The 23,056-nt window shown below is 35.8% G+C and overlaps 1 protein-coding gene across 2 annotated transcripts; it reads left to right on the plus strand.

Annotated features, from left to right (window-relative positions):
- The first annotated feature begins 443 nt into the window (after positions 1-443).
- Positions 444-9,165, plus strand: LOC107842810 (protein SSUH2 homolog). 2 transcript variants are annotated; one of them, XM_016686838.2, is made up of 7 exons: positions 444-770; positions 1,502-1,723; positions 2,618-2,684; positions 2,988-3,319; positions 3,496-3,637; positions 3,879-4,004; positions 8,499-9,165. In XM_016686838.2, exons 1-7 carry the CDS (start codon positions 749-751, stop codon positions 8,881-8,883), a joined length of 1,296 nt encoding a protein of 431 aa, XP_016542324.1. In that variant the 5' UTR covers positions 444-748; the 3' UTR covers positions 8,884-9,165. The 2 variants fall into 2 exon arrangements, with proteins under 2 accessions (XP_016542324.1, XP_047252746.1); XM_047396790.1 differs by having other exon boundaries at positions 623-770; positions 1,499-1,723.
- The last annotated feature ends 13,891 nt before the right edge of the window (positions 9,166-23,056 follow it).

Raw genomic sequence — 23,056 nt, forward strand, 5'->3', positions numbered from 1 at the left:
ATACGGGTGTGCAAAAATCAAACCGATAAAAATATCATTGGTCTATTGTTATTGGGTTAATGATTTTATAAAAAATAAATATTAAATTATTGATTCGATTTGATTTTTTTTATTGAGCTATTTAATAAACCGATAACCCAATAAAAATATACTAAATTACTATTTTACACACACATATATATATAAAAATATATGTCTCTTAATTTCTCCTAACTAACATTTAGTTCAAACTTGAGAATTTTTGTAAATTAAAACAAATCATATAGATAAAAAATATCTTATTAGTTTAACATATTTAGAAACTGAAAATCGATAAATCAAATCAATAATACATAAAATCGAACTGAACTGACTGATGTACACTTTATACATTTCTATAATAAATAAAATTAATTAATTTTAAATAATTAAATATTATACGACATAGTATCAGTAGCTCATTTGCTTTGTCTGACTCCATTTCTCACCTTATCATCCCCGCGTGGTTTCTTCGTCTCCTATCATTAATTTAGGAAAAAAAATACTGCAGAATTTCGACGGGCTGTGCCAGCAATGCTCTGGACCCCACCACAAATGACGTGTAAGAGATAAAATCTCCTACATATCTTTCTTATAGTACACCTATTTATTTTCTTCTTCATTAAGGGACAAATTGATTATATATCATGTGTGGGGTTTATGTTAAAATCAACAAATTTGAAGGTTGATCCTTCAGTTTCTAAGTCCAAGTCTTAAATTCCTTAGAGCAATGGAAGATCCATTGTTGTCAGGTTAGTCTTTTTCCATCTTTAAAAGCTTAAAATCTTGAATCGTTTTTTATTGCCTTTTCCATTTTTGTTTAGCTTCAATTGCTTGAAGTTTGAATCTTTATTGTAACATTTTATACCCTTCTATTTCTCTTCCCATTTTTGTACAGCTGCAATTGCTGAAAGTTTGAATCTTCTTTTATAAATATTTTATACCCTTTTATTGCTTTTCCCATTTTTGTACATCTTCAATTGCTTAAAGCTTGAACCTTTTCTCTAAAAATCCTATAGCCTTTTATTACTAGTTCCATTTTGCATAAATAGTTCAAGCCGTGGAACCGGTCACCTGCAGAAATGTACAATTAAATTTATGTTAAGTGATTTAAGGTCGCGTGGGTTAGATTGACCTTATAATGAAATAACAGTGTAATGTAAGCAACAATTGAATGGTAGGTAAAAACAAAGATATAGAATTTTTAATAGAATCTTATATCGTAGCCTTGATGAATATTGTGAAAGAGCTTGTGGTCCGTCCCTTCTGTGAACCTGAGCGGGAGCTTTAGTGCATTAGGCTGCCCTTTTTTCCATTGCTTGATTAAAGCTTGAATCTTTTCTGTGTTTCCTTAACCCCTCTTCTTGATTTGCCTTTTTGGCATACCGTATTTTCTTCAAGTTTTAATCTCTTTTTCAATTCTTTCTTGCTTTTCCCTTTTTGCATAGCTTGATTTTGGGTTTATATGTCTTTCTAAAAGCAGGGAAAATAGCTAGTGAAGCAGGTCAAAGAGGGAGTGAGAGATGGGGTTCTTATGAGTATGTGGGAAGGGCAGGCTCTGTGATTCCCACGACTTCCTTAGCCGGATCAGAAGTCAGTGTCGATGAGATTCGCTCTGCTGCTTCTATGTCAGTTCCTTACTCTACTTCTCTACATGCCCCATTAATCAGCTCTCCTCAATTCCAATCCCAGCCACAATTCTATGGTAAGTTCCCCCACAAACTCATCAATTCATATCGGCTTATTCTATGTTGAGTTCTGTATACCACCTGTATTTTATATCGTTGTATTGTTCGACTGAACATGAATTTTTATAAAGAACGAGAACTTTTTGCTTAGCAAAAGTATTCTTAGATCTAGTAGTATAGCAGTGCGCCATTACGGCAAATATAAAAAGGTGACAATTCTTTTTGGAACCGACTAAGAAGGAACGAGTAACATATAAAATGAAAAGGATGGAGCAATTCTGTGGTTTGCTGATAAAAAAGGTCCTTAACCTTTGCTTTTAGCTTGGCCATATGGCAGTTTTACTTGATTTGGTTGGTTTATTAAAATGTACAACACTTCAAAAAATAACTTAGTTTAGGAGCTTTTCCGTTTATTAAACATTGTGAGAGGTAATAATCCTACCGTCACTGTCGAGTTATGATCTTCTGATGATAGTGTTAAAGATGGAGCCAATCACATCTTCTTTAATATGGCTCGAGTCTTGTCAACCTATCTTTTTTCCCCACTTCTGTACAAACCCATACCCGACTTATTTGGGACTGAGCATAGTTGTTGTTGATTTTCGTATGAGCCCATACCCATATGGTGCTTCCATATTCATGATTGCCTGTTGGTTAGTAGTTAGTACCAGAAATGTCCGGTCTTATGACTTGCATTAAGTTTCAACACCATGGTTTTTAGGAAATCACTAAAACGAATGTTTGTGGGCTTTTTGTTTTTCATTGGTAAATCTCCCAATTGTTTTTAGATCACCTGCACAGGGCTGGTGGTTTCTTTGCTCTAGAGCATGCATATGACTTCCCTGCAATATCTTCATCGTCTTATTTGTAACATCATGTTAGAAAATAAATAATATTCTCGTTTGATGCAGAGCAAGGGGTTGTTTATCAGGGTGGATATTATGGAGATTCAGGAGAAACTACTGGTGGTCTGCGGAGGTAATTTCACGGCATTCTTCTCAGCATGGGTCTTTCTTGGGTTACATAGGCTATATTGAGCATTTGAAATCATTACCATTAATGGTTGCACTAATTTCCTCTTCTGCTGACTTCAGGACACCAATTAGTGTTCTGAAACAAGTAAAGAGAAATGCAAGGAACTTTCAAGATGATTTCCATATTTTTCTTGATAATTACTGTAGTTTTATCCATGTGTGTCTATATCTTTCCTTTTTGTCTCCTTGAATTTTACTGTAAGGTTGTTTTTGCAACAGCATCTTGATCAACTTAATTTTTCGGCAGGCAAGTGCTAGATGAGGTCGAAGTACGGGAGTTGCTTATAGATCATGTTGGTCATCGCTGCTGTTGGGGAAGTCGTCCAGCTCGGACCTGGAAGATTCATGCAATTGAAGACTGCAATGTCTATGTAGGAACTCTTGAAACTTTCACGGAAGAGAGAGATACAGTTGTAGAGAAGGAGCTGTACTCTGGTGGCAGCATTGAAGGAAAGGACAAGGGTCCTGAAACAGGAATATGGGAGCTGGATTTGAGGGCCGAGTTTCCCGCTTTATTTGTACCTTACAAGGAGTCGAGGCTGAGAATTCCTCGTTCGGAAACTATTGAGAAATGTTCAGGTAATAATAAACATGGTTGGTGGGATGGTCATGTTGCATTATTAATATAGTATAACAAAATGATCACTTAAAAGAAGAAGAATAATGAGAACTTGATTTGATCATAATAACCTTTAGATTTTTCCTTTCACAAGGTTTAAAATGATGTTCATGGTTTTTGCTTATTTGCTTCACAGGTTGTGATGGTAGAGGCAATATAGTTTGTCCCACTTGTAATGCAGATCAAGAGCCAGGGTTTTATAAGGAGGGTCAAATGGCCCAGTGTCCTACTTGCTATGGAAGGGGTCTAATTGCTCATAAGGACGGATCTGACACAATGTGAGCTTTTGATTGATTGTTAACTGTTGCACTAATTTTTGACATTTCCTGGTTTGGTTTAATCTTTTTTCCTTGATTAAGCATATATGAAAGACTGATAACTCTTTCTACTATTTCGCATCTAAGTTTCTTTTCTTCTGTGGTTTCTGATGGTAGCATTTCTGGAAACATATGCAAATCCTTGAGGTGTCTGACTGTGGTAAGCAATTACTGAGAAAACATCTTTCTCCTCCTTTTGCAGATGCCTGCAGTGTAAAGGTAATGGAAAAATTCCTTGTGCGACCTGTCAATCTCATGGCCTCATCAAATGCCAAACATGCCAAGGTGACGGTTCTCTTTTGACACGGAAAGTAGCTGTTGTTAGATGGTAATCCGTTTTTACTTTCGATTTATTATTACTCAAATCTTTAATGCAAATTAATATCAAGGAAATCATGAGGCACCTGACTCGGAAAATACCTAATCTTCTGATTTTAGCAAATATGGATAAATAAAGCTAATTTTGGCTAGCTTAAGCAAAAATACCCTAATCGATTAGTGTAAAATACTGAAACTTTTAAGAAAAGTTTTTTGGTGTTGGTCGTGATCAATCAGGCATTCTGTGTATTTCTTGTGTTGGCCTCTTTCATACTCTGCGTCTTGTTTCTAGAGAAAATAAAACAATTACAACAACAACAACAACAAACCCACTATTTTCCCACATAGTGGGGTCTGGGGAGGGTAGAGTGTACGCAGTCCATACCATTAACCTCAAAAGAGGTAGAAAGACTGTTTTTGATAGACCCCCGCTCAAGATAAGAGGCAGTAAATAGAAGCATGCAAGGCATAGTACAGGATAAAATAACACAGGTATGATATCCACAAAAAAAAAAAAATTACAATGCCAAACCAAGGATACCAAAATTCACCTAATTACTGACTATGACTCATCCACACCCTTAGCCCTCTATCCTAATGCTTTTCCTCCATACTTCCTATCCAGGGTCATGTCCTCAGTCAACTGCAACAGCTTCATGTCACGTCTAATCACTTCTCTTCAGTATTTCTTCGGTCTACCCTTACCCCGCTTGAAATCATCCAAGGCCAACCTCTCACACCTACGAACTAGGGCATCTGTGCCCCGTCTCATCACATGACCAAACCATCTCAACCTCACTTTCCGCATTTTATCCTCCACTAACACCACTCCCACCTTCTCTCGAATAATTTCATTCCTAACCCTGTCAGCCCTCGTGAATCCACACATCCAGCGTAACATCCTTATTTTCGCCACCTTCAACTTTTGGATATGAGAATTCTTAACCGGCCAACACTCCGCTCCATACAACATAGCAGGTTGGACTGCAACTCTATAGAATTTGCTTTTCAACTTGGGGAGCATTTCTTATCGCATAAAATTCCCGAAGAAAACCTCCATTTTAACCAACCTGCCCCAATGTGGTGAAAGACCTCATTTATCTCTCCAGTTCCCTGAATCGTAGAACCGAGATACTTAAAACTATCACTCTTGCAAACCGTCTGGGAATCCAACTTCACTACCACCTCCTCCTTTTGCCTCGAGTCACTAAACTTGTACTTCAAATACTCCGTCTTGTTCCTACTCAACCTGAAACCTTTAGACTCCTGGGTTTGTCTCCAAACCTCCAGCCTATCATTAACCCCTTGTCGCGACTCATCAATCAAAACTATATCATCCACGAAAAGCATACACCAAGGCACTTCGCCCTGTATATTCCATGTCAACACATCCATCACCAAAGTGAATAAAAACGGACTAAGAGTTGATTCCTGAAGCAACCCTGTCAAGACCGAAAAATGCTCAGAATCTCCTCCCACTGTCCTAACCCGAGTCTTCGCACCCTCGTACATGTCTTTAATCGCTCTGCAGTACGCCACCAGGACGCCCTCACCTCCAAGCATCTCCAAAGTGCCCTTGGGATCTTGTCATACGCCTTTTCCAAGTCGATAAACACCATGTGAAGGTCCTTCTTCTTCTCTCTATACTGCTCTACCAGTCTCCGCACAAGGTGAATCGCCTCAGTCGTGGAGCAACCAAGCATAAAACCAAATTGATTCTTCGAAATAGACACAATCTTCCTCAATCTTCGCTCCACCACCCTCTCCCAAATCTTCATAGTGTGACTCAACAACTTAATACCCTGGTAGTTGTTGCAACTCTGAATGTCACCCTTGTTTTTAAATAAAGAAATCATCGTACTCCATCTCCACACCTCAGGCATCTTTGCTGTCGTGAAAATAATGTTAAACAAGTTGGTCAGCCACCTCAACCCTAACTCGCTAGAGAACTTTCAAAAATCCACCGGAACGTCGAGCCCTATCGCCCTGCCCCTACGGATTGTGCGAATAGCCTCACTGACCTCTTCTACCTTAAAACACCGACAATAGCCAAAGTCGCGACACTCCCGGAATACTCCAGCTCCCCTAACACAACACCCCTATCCCCCTCATCATTCAAGAGCTTATGGAAATACGACTGCCATATTTTCTTAATGAGGTTGTCTTCCACCAAAACTCTGTCATCCTCCCCTTAATGCACTTCACTTGGTCCAGGTCACGACCTTTCGCTCCCTAACCTTGGCAAGCCTAACCAACCTCTTCTCCCTGCTTTTCTCCTTTAACACCTTATACAAACTCTCAAAGGTTATTGTCTTAGCAGCCGTGACTGCTAACTTAGCCTCCTTTTTAGCTAACTTGTACTCCTCCCTTCTTACCCGTTTCTCTTCATCATCCTTACTCTCAATCAACTTAGCGTAAGCCGCCTTCTTCGTCTCCACCTTCTTCTTAACATTTTCATTCCACCACCAATCCTCCCGATACTGGCCAGACCAGCCCCTCGAAATACCCAACACATCTCTAACCGGCTCCCTGATGCAACTAGCAACCCTATCCCACATACTGTCCACGTCCTCTCTGCACTCCCATACCCCCATCCCCTCCAACTTCGCCCCCATCTCCAAAGCACTAATCGGAGTCAGATTGCCCCACCTAACCCCAGGCTGACCTTTCCCACCTCGCCTCATCTTGCCCTTCTTAATAACCAAGTCCATCACTAGGAGTCTATGCTGAGTTGCAAGATTCTCACTCGGAATTACCTTACAATTCTTACACAAAACTCTATCCCCCTTCCTAAGCAGCAAAAAGTCAATCTGAGTCTTGGCTATCCTACTACAAAAAGTAACCAAATGCTATTCTTTCTTCGGAAAGCTGGAATTCACTACCACCAACCCAAAGGTTCTCGCAAAATCCAAAAGAGCAGCTCCCTCGTCATTCCTAACCCCGAACCCAAAGCCCCCGTGCACATCATCGTACCCTAACGGCAAAGACCCGATGTGCCCGTTGAAATCCCCACCTATGAAAATCTTCTCCGAACTAGGCACACCTCTAACCACCTCGTCCAAAACCTCCCAAAGTAAACCCCCCCAAAGACCAACTAGATAGTCATACCCCTATCACTAACCCTTTTAACCTCCACTACCTGCCCCGAGCTCCTCGTCCACTAAGATACCTACGTCATTCCTACGCCTTTTACTACCTGAATGCCACAACTTGTATCCATTTACATCCCTAGCCTTGGAACCTACCCACTTGGTCTCATGGACACACGCAATATTAATCTCTCCTCCTAAGAATCTTAACCAGTTCTATCGACTTATCTTGCAGGGTCCTAATGTTCCATGATCCTACCCTCAAATTATCAACTCTCTTATCCCCTCCCTTAAAACCTCGCACTCCGCATCCCGTACTTAACCCAACACCAACCCTCGAGCCCACCCCCAGCCCCCCAGGACATGACCCTATTCCACCATGAGCCACCCAAGCCACTACTCGAGACAAATTACAGCGAAGGCTAAAAACAGCAGTAAGCCAATAACAATAAAAGGCACACGCAAAGCACGAAATGCAACCAAAATTCAAGCACAACAGATGCTATTAGAATTTACAGGGATATATAGAGGAGTGTCTCCAGGATCCCATAGCCGCCACTCAGTTATCCAAACAGCGGCTCACACCGTGCTCCAAACCAACCCGCACACAAACACACAAACGAAGTACCGTAGGAGAAAACAGTAGAACAGACAGCAGGAATGCACAAAATACACACAATATCTACCAATATGCAAAATCAGGCACAACTAAAATCACAAGATACCGAAATTAAAATTACCAAGGAACTAAACTGTGAAGAGTAAACTAAATAGTAAAGTTCAGGTGTCACCGGGTTCCGTGTATGCTGGTCACGACAATTTTGCTGTCGAAATTGATTGCTGGAAGTACAGTCACCAGAAAGAGGCCGGTTGTTCGTCGCCGGAATGTTGCTGGGGCTGCTTCTTGATGCCAGAATCTGGTCGCTGGCTGACGTCTTACCCACTGTTTTAACAATTTTTAAACCGTTTTTGGCCGGCGCTTCACTCTTCCACCGTCGCCGGAGTGTGGATATTTTTGTCATCAGAACTATGGCTCACCAGCTAGGAACTTGTCTCATCAATCAGTGATATTCACATTAGATCTAAAATCAAGTTTATAGTATGTTCTTCTAAGGAAGGCCGGAGGAGCTGGACAGAATGTCCACATGAACAGACACCCATCACAATTAAAATATGGACCCCCAAATATAATCCTTTCGTGGTTCCATAATATTTTTGTCCAGAACTATTGTCTGTAAAATGCTTGTCTAGTTTGACGTATCCGTATGCCATGTAGCATGAATGATGTGGACCTCGGTCATCGTTATAGCAAATATTTTCTTATCCATATAATTTGAGATTTCGTTTTTAGTTTTTTTGGTGCTTATGCAGAGGGCATGTCTTAATATAATGGGCAAATTGACTTGTTTTCGTAGGAGGACACGTTCAGCCCGGAAAGTAAATGCAACAAGTGGAGCAGCTTCTGTTCCAGATGATGTGTTCCACAGAGCAAAGGGAGTTCAGTTGTGCAATAACCAAGCTTACCAGTGCACACCAGCCTACTTTGCTGATTCTTATTTCCTTAACAAGTTCTCTTCTGAAGTAATTGCAGAGAGGCCTTCTATACCTACTACTGCAAGGATTATATGTGAGCGCCATACCATCTCTGTTGTCCCGGTGACTCGCGTGACCATGACTGATCTTAACCGCTCCTTTAGCTTCTATATTATTGGAAATGACACAGAGGTTTATATGAAAGACTACTATCCTTCCAGGTTTTGTTGGGGCCTTTGCCCTTGCCTGGAATGGCTGAAGTTATAATTGAAGAACTGGTTTTGTTTTTATCATTGGTCTGAGTTTGGCCCAATAGTCCAAGGGGAGAACATGTTGGTTTTGAGTAGAAGAATATGTTGTATGCTTTGTACTTGTATCCAAAAAAAAAAAAAGAGAGAGAGAGAGAGAGAAAAGGGTCATCCTCCCATTTGTTTTATCTTGTTTCCAAGTCCATATTCTATTTTTATTCTGTATACAATATGTAAGGTTATTTAGCCCTCTGTAATATACCTGTATGTTATATTAAAAATAAGGGGAAAGGGTCAAAAATATCTCTCTACTTTCATAAATTGGTTGTATTTGTCCTTAGTTAAACTTTAGGGTTAAATATATCCCCGTATGCAAATATACCCTTCTATTTAATGAAAGTTCATACGGGCTAACATTTAACTGACATGAACTCCACGTGGCATGCCACGTAAGTGGCACATTTTTTCCACTCACACAAGACCCCATTTTCTTTCTCTTCTATGTAGAATATACACACACAACACACCTAGACACACACACAACACACCCATATACGCACATACACATCCATATACATCATACACACTTTCCATTTTTTTGATTTTCTCAATTTTCACAGAATATACCAAAGGAATACAAACACCCACAGGATTCTTGGGAGAGTCTCCATTCTTTTTCTTTTCTTGCTCCCAACGCACATACAAAGAAGACACTCACAGTTCACACACTAATACACACATATCCGATCGAGAGAGGGAGATATTCAGCGAAAAGAAAGGGAGCTTGAGAGAGAGTGAAACAACGAGTGAGGGAGCGAGACACCCGAGCTTATTTCGGCGGCCAGATCTCGCCGGCGATTCGACAACGGCCAAGACAAACTATTTTTCTGTCAATTCTGGCGACTAGATCGCATAAGCAGGGATTGGTTCTATCGTAGTTGGATTTTTGTTTCATGTTGATGTTCGGGCGTGGTCTGTTTTTTGCTATTGCTGTTCTGGATCTATGTGTGTAGTCTAAATCAATGAGTGTGTATGGTGTATATGGATGTGTATGTGTGTGTATATGGGTGTGTTATGTGTGTATATTCTATGTAGGGGCTTATGTCAGTGGAAAAAATGTGGCGCTGACGTGACATGCCACGTGGAGTCCATGTAAGCTAAATGTTAGCTCGTGTGGACTTCCGTTAAATAGAGGGGTACATTTGCATACTTTAGTAGCGACGGGGGTATATTTAACCCTAAAGTTTAACTAAGGACAAATATAACCAATTTATGAAAGTAGAGAGGTATTTTTGACCCTTTTTTGTAAAAATAATTGTTTAGTATTATTTGTCTTGTTTAAAAAATAAAAAAAAATATAATTTATTATTTTGATTATTTTATTTTTGTTATTAAATAGCTCATATTTCAAGATTTAGATGCCTTCAATCAATAGGGTGATATAGTAAAGATGAAAGGAGGGGGTAAGAAACTTTAAAAATCTTATTATCATAAATTGCAACTAATGTTGGAAGAAGATTCAAAATTCAAATGAGGAGAAACTATTCTTCTCTTAAATGAAAAAACCTTAAGGTCTGTTTGTATAGCCATCTTTTAATTGAAGTTGGTGTAAATATTAGGATAGTAACTACCAATCTAATTTTTACACGGCTTAGTAGTTACGTTCATGTGTAATCATGATTATATTAAATTTTTTGATAAAAAGTTAATCATTAAAAATTAAAATGTATGTATGTATGTTGGCTAAATACATATACAAGCTTCTTAACTATTCGACTTTTTCCGCATAAACATCTCAATTAAGCCATGTACCTATTAAACCCTTTACTCCTTCACCAAACGTATCAATTGAGCTCAATCGCTGACGTGACGCTGACATGTGTAATACACTCTCCTTAGGAGAGTGAGAAACCATAATTAATTAAAAAAATTAAACATAAAAAATTTCAACCAATAAAAAAAATACATTAAAGAAATTTAAAAAAAAAAAGAAAATAACCAGCATTTTCTTATCCATATCTTCTCTCCATTAATGACTTCTTTAAAAATCATTCATACATAAGTTGAGTGAGAAACCATAATTAATCAACAAAATTTAACATAAAAAACCCCAACCAATAAAAAAACACATTATAAAGAAATTAAAAAAAAAAATAGTCATCATCTTCTTCTTTATATCTTCTTCTCTATTAATGACTTCTTTAAAAATCATTCATATATAAATTGACTGAGAAGCCATAATTAATGGCTTCTCCATATATTCTTCTCCATTAATATCTTTTTTAAAAAACACATTGAAGAAATTTTAAAAATAAAAAATAAACATCATCTTCTTCTCCATATTTTCTTCTCCATTAATGGGGGAGTTTTCTTTCTAGCAGTAGTACATATGTAACATTTAGAGATATGAAGAAGAAGAATAAGATACATTTTTTTTTCTTTTACTTTCTGTGTTCAATCGACGAGAGAGTGAGGGGGAGGGGGGCTGTTCAATCGACGAAGGGGGGTGGGGGCTGTTTGGAAGAGAAGGGCTGCTGGGGGTGGGGTGTGTTATTTTATTTTTTTAATTTAAATTTAATTATATTAAAAAATTATTTTTATAATTATTTTAAGTTAAAATAACACGTGTCATTATTTGATTTGCCACTTTGCCACATCATTGGCGTATGTATTACACACATTTTATAATTTTTGCCACGTCAGCAAATTGGGCTCAATTGATACGTTTTATGAAGGAGTGAAGAGTTCAATAGGTACATGTCCTAATTGAGGTGCCTATACTGAAAAAGTCGAATAGTTGAGGGGTTGTATATGTATTCCGTCTTTAGATTTTATATATTATTAAAAAACTTTGGTATGGTATACGGTATTTCGGTATTTATTGCATAAATATCAAATACCGTACCAAAGACCATAATAATTTAAAACTCCTACCAAATACCATAACATCCATACCGCGATATAAAAAATTTTGATTTCGATATGGTATTCGATATATACCATACAATGCCTCCTAGGAGTCACTATAATTCAAGATAATACTTCAGAATTCTGTCAACTTTACCCCCAACTCTAAAACTAAGATTATTTTCAAATATCAAGAATGTTATATGACCTAGATATAATGTCGTGCATTACTGTTATTGAAAATCATAACTACTAACTCTTACTAAAACATAAATTAGAAGGTACATAAATAAATAAACAAGAGGATGATGTTGGAATTGAAACATACAATTTGCTTTTTGAGAGCCGTCGAGAAAAGAGTGCGACAAGGAGTAATTTGATTTGCTTTATGAGTTTATTCACTTTATAGTAATCTGACTTTGCTTTTTGGGAAAACTACACTAATAGCATCGAAATAAGGTGGCTAAGCTTTATAAAAATATGTCACCTATTAACTGATATATTTTTAGTTTTTCTCAATCTATTTTTTTTTTACTTCTTCTCTCAGTTTTATTTTTTTTATTATTTCTATATCTTTATTTTTTTTCGTTTTATTTTTTTTCTTTTTTCTTTTTTTTTTTTTTTTTTATTTTAAGTTTTTCTCATCCTTTACCTTTTTTTCCTTTACTCCTCTCAACGCCTATTTTTATATATAAAAAAATATTTTTCATTGATTTTTACTTTTTTTTTTAATTTTTATCGACCTTTATTTTTATTTTATCTATTTTTTTTACTATTTTTCAGTCTTTATTTTTTTTCGTTCTCTCTCGATTTCTACATTTTTTTTTACTTTTAATTTTTAAAATAATTTTCTTCATGTTCTTCTTTTTTCACAATTTTTATTATTTTTGTTCTTTTCTTCGATTTCTTCCAATCAAGTTACATCCCATGAGCAAGACACTATCACATTATAGAGACAAGCCTTACGACTTTCAAACAACAAGCTACATTACATGGGTAAGAGTTGACACTACCACATTGTAGAGGCAAGACTTATGACTTTCAAACAATAAGTTATGTTTCATAGGCAAGAGTTGATACTACCACATTGTAGAGGCAAGACTTATTACTTTCAAAGAACAAGTTTGTTTTATGGGCAAGAATTAACACTACCACATTGTGTTTTGATTTATGATATGTTCTATAACTGATCTTACCTTAGAGACAAGACTTTACTCAAGAACTTTCAAACAACAAATTATGCCAAACGGGCAAGAGTCGACTTTACCACATTATGTTTTCATTTATGAGATGTACTACGACTATTGCTTTAGAGGCAAGACTTAATTCAAGGACTTTCAAACTACAAATCATGCCCCACGCGCAAGAGTTGACACTACCACATTATGTCTTCATTTGTGAGATGTTCTACAACTCTTGCCTTAGAGGCAAGAGTTACCTCAAGGACTTTCAAACTACAAATTATGCCCCATGGGCAAGAGTTGACACTATCACGTTATGTCTTCATTTATGAGATGTTCTACAACTCTTGCCTTAGAGGCAAACAACAAATTATGCCCCACGGGCATGAGTTGACACTACCATGTTATATATTTATTTATGAGATGTTGTATGACTCTCGTCGTTGAGGCACGACTTATCCCAATCAAATAAGTTACATACATTGGGCAAGAGTCAACACTTGCTTATTATGTTTTTTACTCATGAAATGCTCTATAACTTTTGTCTTAGAGGTAAGACCCAGCCGAAGGACCATCAAACAACAAATTATGCCCCATGGGCAAGAATTGACACCACTACATTGTGTATTGATTTATGAGATATTTTATAACTCTTTCCTTAAAGCCAAGACTTTGACCAAGGGCTTTCAAGTAACAAGTTATGTCCCATGGGCAAGAGTTGACATTACCAAATTGTGTTTTGATTTAGGAGATATTCTATAGCTCTTGCCTTAGAGGCAAGACTTAACTCAAGGACTTTCACACAACAAGTTACACCCCATGGGTAAGAGTTGACACTATCACATTATGTTTGGATTTATGAGATGTTCTTTAACTCTTGCCTTGGAGGCAAGACTTAGCCTAAAAACTTTTAAACAACAAATTACGCTCCATGGGAAAGATTTGACACTACCACATTATGTCTTGATTTATGAGATGTTTTATAAATCAAGGACTCTTAAAAACAAACTATGCCTCATGGATAAGAGTTGACATTACCACATTATGTCTTGATCTGTGAGATGTTCTATAACTCTTTCCTTAGAGGCATGAATTAGTCCAAGGATGTTCAAACGCCAAGTTACGCCCTATGGGCAAGAGTTGACACTAGTACTACGACATCGTGTCTTGATTTATGAGATATTCTATAACTTTTGCCTTATTGAGCATGAAGTATTATTTTGATTTGACATGAATTTAAAGATGGGTTATTAAGCTCTCGTTTGAATATTGATATTTCAAGAAGATTATGCTTTCAGGAACCCTATTATTAGTATATTCAGATTTTGAACAAGATTTGATCTTTTGATCATCAGTTTAGATATGAAAATCCACTTTACAATTTTGATTACAATTTAAAGTAAATAGATGCATAATGGTTTTCATTGTAAACCCTTATGCTAGTTTTAAAATGGATTTCCTACAGAATGAGAATACAGATTAAAGGGAGTAGTATTTAGCACCAAGCGAAAAGTATGGGTTTAGCGCATCCTACTTTCCCAGAACTACGGACAAACGTAGGTACAAATTCAGATTATTCCCATTTATATGGATGACAAATATAGATTGTGATCACTTAACTCAGGTTATACTCCTTGGCAAGAGTATGAAACCTCTACCCAACGTGAGATTTTCTCTTTAGAAGAACTAGATGTTGGACACTATGACAGCTCACATCGTGTATGTTGGTTAGAAGAACCTCCCTAAAGCCTAAAACTTAAGCCCTTACAAAGAAGCTTTTAAAAGAATTTCCTATGTCCTAACAGAAAAGAATAACATAATCGCTTTTAGAAACTAAGTGTAAAGGCTCACAATTTTATCCAGATATTGTCTTACTTAAGACATCAGTTACAGAATTTCAGCTTTCAATTTACAGATTATAAAGTGAGCCCTTTTTTACACTTAGCTTGCATGATTTAAAAATAGACTTAACTTCAGTTCTACTTATTCCACGAACAGATGAGTAAAAGTACAACTTTTAGAACTAAGTGTGATGGCTCACAAAGATTGTTTTTTAATGCTTTACTATAGTATGCTTATACTTCGCAGTCTTTACAGTACTCTAGCCAACGTGAGTCATTTACTCTTAGCATGCATTCTTTACCAGTTATATGCATACTTAGTTACTATTTTTACTTATGCATTCACCCCCACACACTCAGTACATTCCAAAAGTACTAATCCACATATACGTCTATGTGCTACATTGTTTAATAATATAGGTACAAGTTGTAGTGTACATATCAGAATCAGACAGTTGCAGCTTCCAGTCAGCAGGTGATGAGTCCTTTTAATTCAAGGGCTTGAGTCAGTCAGAGTTTTTATAGTATTATTTTCTTCATTTAGTCATATTGATTCAGGATAGCTGGGGTTCATGTCTCATCTACCCATTGTCAATACTACTAGAGGCTTCATAGAAAGTCAGTAGAAGTTGATGTATTTGATTCCAGTTTGTTTTGTATAATCAGAGTTGTAATTATTTTAATATTGTTTGTATTGATCATATTCAAAAAAGATTTATCTTCCGCATTATTCTTCTAGACTTACGTATTTATTTCAGTTGCTCATAATTTATACTAGTACAAGGGTTAACTTGGGAGCACTTATGGTCTTGAGCACCGTGTGACGTCCAGTGGATAGTCTCGGGATGTGACACACATTATGTCTTGATTTATCTGATGTTGTGTAACTCTCGCTTCAGTGGCAAGACTTAACCAAAGAGTTTTCAAACAACAAGTTACCCCTCATGGGCAAGAGTTGACACTACCTCATTGTATTTTGATATAAGATGCTCGATAACTCTTGCTTTAGAGTCAAGACATAGCATAAGAACCTTCAAACAATAAGTCATACTCCACGGGCAAGAGTTGACACTGCCAGATTTTGTTTTGATTTATAAGATATTCTATAACTCTTTTCTTAGAGGTAAGGCTTAGCCCAAGGACTTTCAAACAACAAGATACATCCTATAGGAAAGAGTTTATGCTACCACATATAGGAAAAATAATTTTAATAAGTCAAAAATAAGATATCAATCATGTTGTTTATTCTTTTCTGCTTATAATTAATAGTTCTTATTATGTTAATACTATTTAAGACTTTGACTATATGTATCATATCACCTTGATGAGTATTTCTAGCAGAAGTAAATTGGGATGGTTGTCAAATATTTTCCAACTTAAATGTGATCTTTGGTTAAATAATTGAATGGTATTAAATATTGTTTTAATTGTGAATTGACTTAGTTAATAACAATATTTTTGCTACTCTATATATAATATTTTTGTATTCGTCTTGTAAAGAGTAAGACAAAATACAAATTACAATGGAACACTTTTATTATTTCTTAGGTCTTGCTGGATTTCCTAAAGGAAAATCTTTGTTAGTTTCAGACTCCTAGTAATATACTAGAAGAGCTTGTTGATCTTGGGGGGATACATCTTAACCGGTGAAATATCTTTAAGGATAGTGACAGAAGCATGCCTCAAGCTAGAGGATTTTTGTGATTTTCACAATATTTAAAACACCACATTATATTTTGATTTTTGAGATATTCTATAACTTTTTTCTTAGAAGTAAGAATTATCCCAAGGACTTTCAAACAATAAGTTATGTTTCATGGACAAGAGTTGACACTATCATATTTTGTCTTAATTGTTATGAAATGTTCTATAACTCTTGCCTTTCTTACCTTATAGGCAAGACTAAGCCCAAGAACTTTAAAATAATAATTTACATACAATAGGCAATAGTTGACACTACCAGATTGATTTTTGACTTATTAGATACATTATAATTCTTGCCTTAGCCCAAGGACCTTCAAACAACAAGTTACACCTAACGAACAAGATTTGGAACTACTATATTATTTCTTAATTTATGAGAAGCTCTATCACTCTTGCTTTTGAGGCAAGACTTAGATCAAGGGCTTTCAAATAACAATTTATGCTTTAGAGACAGAAGTTGATACTACCACATTGTGCTTTAATTTATGAGATGTTCAATAACCTTATATTAGAGGAAAGATTTAGCCCAAATACTTTCAAACAACAAGTTACGCCCTGTGGATAAGATTTGACACTACCACATTATGTTTTGATTTATGAAATGTTCTATAACTCTTAACTTAGAGGCTAGACTTTTCCCAAGAACTTATTAACAACAATTTATGTCCCATGGGCAAAAAATGACATTACCATATAGTGTGTTGATTTATGAAATGCTCTATAACTTTTGCCTCCGAGGCAAGACTTAACACAAGGACTTTAAAATAATAAGTTTATGCCCCATGGGTAAGAGTTGACACTATCTCATTGATTCTTAATTTATGAGATGTTCTATAATGGTTGCCTTTGATGCAAGGTGTAACACCTCACATTTTTGGGCAAAATTTTGAATCATCCTTCCTACGAATATAGACCCATACCCAATGATTTTTATTTAGATATAAATGTGAATATCAAATTTTTAGTGTGGAAACTTCTTTGGATATGACTACAATCTATATAAATCTCCTAACTCAAAGATGAATTGAGAACCTTCCTATAAATGGAGTTTTAGTAGATATTCTAACTTGGTCCAACTTTCAATGAGCATTACTCCTAGAATATAATGAGTTATATGGCCTACTATATATCAAATTAAATCTCTTTGAACCTTCTTTCAAATAAAATTGACCGTTCATCAATTCAAATTCAGAGTGAAGAGTTATAGGCATTTTAGTAAGGCATTATCCAGAGTGCGCGATGGGTCATGCCGGGCAAGGCTCTTGCTATGTGATTGGAGTCACAAGGCATAACTGGAGCCATAAATTTGGTATCACAATGCGACGCTCCCTTACCAAATGTTAAAGTATGTTTTTTCCTCATTAAATCAAGGGTAAAATGGTCCTTTCACCCCTTATGACTCCCCCAATCCATTTTATAATCCTAAAGTCATCCTAAGTCAATAGAAATCTCCCAAATTCCTCATCCCCTTCCTCCCAAGAACATAATAAGGATTTCTCAATTCCAAGTCTTGTAGGTTCCAATCTCAAGTCTCTTCTTTAATTTTTCTCTGTTATGGGTTTTGAAATTGTTAGAAGAGAATGAACTCCTTTTTATGATGAAATTTTGAAATTAATATGGTTTTTCTATAACCTTGAGATGTTATTCATGTGTACATATGTTATGGATTTTGGGAATTGATTTTAGAGCATGGTTTACAAAATTTCCACTTTTATGATGAAATCTATTGCTTTAATATGTTTAGGATTGTTCCAACGAATGAGTAAAAGTTTGAGTCAAATAATTTACTATTAAATATGAATTGAAAAAGTTTTATTTTCCAAGAAAGGGTGTTTTTATTACTTTTTAAATGCTCTTTTGTGTTAGATGGAAGATTTCATGAGATTTATGCAAGAAAAACCACCCTATGTTAAAGTCTTGAAAGGAGAGTGATTTTGCATAAGTTTTCATGTGCGTTTGAAATAAGAACTATTATGTGATATGAAAATCTTTTGATGGTCATTAACATGTTTTTAATGAAAAGGGCTATGAACATGACATGGTATGATACAACTTATAAGTCCGGGTATGATGATACCTATTAAAGAATACCCTTAACATGAAAGAAATGAATATTTATAAGCATAAAACATGATTTAAAAGGCAAAAAATTGGGCTTAAAAAGAGTTAGATGGTTACCCGAAGAAGGCACGAGTTTAGATAACTCATTGTCAAAAAATGTGTTTTGCCAATGCAAAATTTATGATATATTATTCGGCAAGGGAGATAATTATGGTATGTCAGCAAGGGAGCATACCTTTTCATGGAACCCAAAGTCTTTGTGGAAAACTAGGATTAGGGGCTTGGACGACGAGTTAATGATTGACCTATATAGCCCATAGGTATCATGTATGTAGGGATACCATCCAACTCAGAAGTAAGACAGAGTTTTGTCTATGTTGTTACAAGATTGATTGAAGTTTTTTAGCTATTGTGTTTTGAACTCTACCATGTTAAGTTATTTTCACAAGCTCTTGATTATTTTATATGAAATATATATTATTTTTTGATTGTTCTTCATACCAATACATTTCAAGGATTGACCGTCCTTGGGTAGTTACATTATTTTATAATATAGGTTCTGAGGCTCGGTCCCGTGGTCCATCACATCAGTAGAACATTAGTATATGTCAGTGTTGGTGAGCCATCCATCTTTTGGAAGACACTTTATTCATATGTTTATTTTTTCAGTTTATGATCCAGTCAGGGGACTTGTCCTAGCCTAGACAGGTAGTCTTCGATAAAGGCTTCGTAGATAAGATTTGATTATTGTATTGTCATAAGTTTATTGACATAGTTTGACTATACAATTTTCTTGAATTTTATTATATTTTTTACACTTCAATTTTCATATAAATTATGCTTATGATAGTATGCAAAAGGGTCTCTTAGGTCATGGTTTGGGATGCCCATCGCGGCTAAGGTCTTGACTCGGGTCGTGAAAAGCTTGGTATTAGAGAATGATTCAGGGTCCTAGGGTATTTACAAAGCTGTGTTTAGTAGAGTCTTGATTATGGGTATAATGTACACCACACTTATAATCAGGAGGCAACCGGGTTTGTAGGAGATGTTTCCCATTCTTTCATACTCTAGATCATACAATATGTTTTCCATATAAAATTTATCCAAATTTCTTTCCGTCTCTAATTTTCTTGGCTACGTCTCATTATAGAAATGGTACCAAAAGCTTAGATTCCTAATAAGACGGTCCTTTCTGGTCGAGTCATCAAAAAGTTGTGAAATAGCATAAGGACTTGAGAAGAGTCTATTAGTGTTTAAAAGTGTATTGATTAAAGTGTATACCCCAATCTATATCAATCATGCATTTGAGCCTGAGGTAAGAAGTCTATTCCGTTCCTTTTATAAGCTTTGTTGCAGATATCATGCTTAAGGATAGTGACATGTCTCTGAGTATTGAGATAGTATTTCCATCCAAAAACCAGTGTAAGTTAAGGTCTCATAACCTATGAGTAGTAAGATGATACCAAAGTTAGTGATATAAAGTCATACGTTTAAAAGTTAAAGTGAAGGTAACTTTTGAGTAAAGAAGGTAGTTAGTTGAATAACCTTTGAGTAGAGGGTGGTGTTCCCTTTTATGGTGATTGGCTAAATTTATAGCAAGATTTGTAGATTTATAATAGTTAGAAGAGGATGTGATTAGTTATGATGATTTAGAATCTATTAGAAATAGGTGAGGGGATCAAAATGGATGGTAGTTGTAGTAGAAAAAGCATTTATAGATTGTTAGTGGAAGGATATGGTGGCTAATAGTTTGTAATTTAGACTTATTCAGGGGAAATTTTAGAAAGGGGGACTCAATAGTGTTTAGAAAATTTTAGAAGCAGTTTAAATGTATGCATGGGCAAGAAAATATGATGTGAGGAAGGAGTGTCAGGAAGGAGTATGTGCTAATAGATCATAGTGGACCAGATTATAAGGTTAAAATTGGTTCTCCTTATTATGTAACTTTATCCCCCATGATTCTCTTTTTCACTTGTAGTTGTAAGGTAGTATAGTGTGTGAAAAAATATGTAGTAAATTTGATGTAGTAATAATGTTGTGAAGAATATGAGCTTGTAGGTCGCAGTTAAGCGAAATAAGAGATTTAGGTTAATTAAGTTGTCATATGGTTGGATGGACTAGTATAGTATGTGGGAAGTTTCATTGGCAGTCCTTGATTGATACTAGATACTAAGTTTAAATTTAGATTTGATTGTGGTGAAAAAAACGATAGCTCAAGAATAATGATGCAAGATTTGTAGGAGTGAATTATTAGGCTTAGTATTATGTGCGAAAGAGCTTAGGATGACAACTTATGACTTATTGGACTGGGTAATTATTATATATACATGAGTTCTAGTGTTGAAGTAGAAAATTATGGGTAGGTCATTAAGTGACTAGCATCCTTAAGTTCTTAAGGATAAATTATGCCCAAGCTAGTATATTTTAGGTGAGGTGTTAAGTTATAAGTGCTATGTGTATTTAGTTAGTGTTCACAAGTTGTTTGGTACGGAAGAGGATAGGTAGTTATTATTAAACGTTCTTTAGAATTGCATTGATGAGATTATAGATATTTATAGACTATGTTGAGCCTCATGGTCTAGATTTAAATTCCTTTGAGTTAGCAAGATATGAGATTAGAGGGAGGATGCTAGTAGACTAAGTAGGGGAAACTAGATTGGTAAGTGTTGGAGAAAGTGATTATGAATGCCCATGAAAATGTTAGTTATAAGAAGGTGACTTTAGAGGTTTAAGGAAGTTATGAGTATTATCACCCCACCCCCCCGAAGGAATGTCTTAGTAGGAAGTTAGTACTTTTCTATATAATTTATCACGGAGAGTCTAGTGTTCATCTGTATAGTGATACCCCAATCTTGCTGAGTGTTGTGCTTATAGATTTAATGAAAGGATATGTACGCAAGTCTTGGATTATGACTTTGATCTAAGGGGGAGATGATGAACTAAGGTAGGTCTTGAAATTCCTCATGGTGGAAAGTTTGAGGGAAAAGTCATGATAAATCTATTCTTATTCTAGAAAACTCCTATTACTTCAATTTAAGAGGAAATTCTACCAATGTCTTATGTGTTCAAGTCATGCATATGCCTAAGGTTCGATTTTTCTATAAAACTTATGTCTATGTTTCGACCTCACAACTAGAATCAATAATTCCTCTCAGTAATCCAAGCTTCTAAGTTTGTAAGCTCTATGTTATGACGCTCACGATCCATAAATTCATGTCTCACTTTATGCTTAGTTCTAAGAACCTATACTCTCTGTATTTTGTCAACTCATTTTATGTAATTTCTTATCCCAAAGTGATTCTATCTATGCAAACACATGACCATTCTCTATTCTTAATATGAGGAGAAATTGCTTTAAACAACAATCCTTGTCCTAATCCTTGAATACATGAATTCTGGCGTTATGTTATACAACTCATAATATATGCGCTCATGTTGCTCACTGTTCTCGTCCTAAGAACTCACATTGTGTTATGTTTATGTCCAAACAAATCTCTATTTATGATCTAAGAATTTGATATATGAAGCAGTTTATGCCTACTGTATCATATCTTACATCTCAGGCCCCACCTTGAGTAGAGCAACAAATGTAAGTTATAATTGAATAGTATCACTTCCATTCTTAATGCTTGTGCTCTAGTCACTCAGTCACCTTTCTTATGTTAGGATGATGGGGGTTATGGAGGCATAGTAATATTTTAGATAAAAGGGTAGATGTTCTTTATTGTGAAAATTTTGGTGTGACTACTAGAGCCAAGGTTATAGGTGAAGATGGAAGAGAGAGATTAACTTTCGTTATGTGAAATAATTAGGAAGTGGACAAGTAGCGAAAATCTTTGTGAAAGTAATTGAAGTTGCTGATTTTTGATGGGGAGATCCAAAAAGTGGGTGTAGTAAAGGTAGGCTTGAATGTTCTGATTGATAGATACATAAATGATTATGCTATTTTGTTAGTATTCCTTGATTAAGACCTAAGGTTGTTTGATTAAAGTGATAAGTTAAAGTAATATTCTTAAAGGGATGTAGAGTACAGGGACCCATATCCTAAGCTAGCACCTTTCACATGGGATACTATGCAGTAGGGATCAGACTCGTGCAGTTAGGTGTGTTTTGGGGAATTGTAAGTTGGAAATGATGAAGTGTGTTATTCATTATATAGATCATAGTTGAGTAGTGAAACTAAATTTAATGTTGATTGTCGTGTCATGTAAGGTACATAATACCTCTATTCCTATGTCCCGCAAAACCTTATTTCATGTCAAGTATCACTATAAATTAGGACCTATGATCACCAAATAAATTCATGCCTTACATCCGGATGATTATGATCCATATAACTCATGTCCAAGGTAATCTCTATGTCAATTCTCATTATCTCATGCTTCGTGTTTCCACGGTTCTCTTGATGATGTCATGAAACTCTTCTTGATGCCTATGTTTATTTTGTTGTGGGAGAATTCCTAATGTCACGACCCGAACCAGGGCCTAGTTGTGATGA

The sequence above is a fragment of the Capsicum annuum genome, chromosome 9 (genome assembly GCF_002878395.1).
Source record: "Capsicum annuum cultivar UCD-10X-F1 chromosome 9, UCD10Xv1.1, whole genome shotgun sequence".
In the NCBI taxonomy this organism is placed as follows: Eukaryota; Viridiplantae; Streptophyta; class Magnoliopsida; order Solanales; family Solanaceae; genus Capsicum; species Capsicum annuum.

Excerpts from the sequence above, each read along its gene's own strand:
- LOC107842810 (XM_047396790.1), top strand. The coding sequence starts at position 749 with ATGGAAGATCCATTGTTGTCAG. Across the intron at positions 1,724-2,617 it reads ATCCCAGCCACAATTCTATG|AGCAAGGGGTTGTTTATCAG; the intron begins GTAAGTTCCCCC and ends CGTTTGATGCAG. Across the intron at positions 3,320-3,495 it reads AACTATTGAGAAATGTTCAG|GTTGTGATGGTAGAGGCAAT; the intron begins GTAATAATAAAC and ends TTTGCTTCACAG.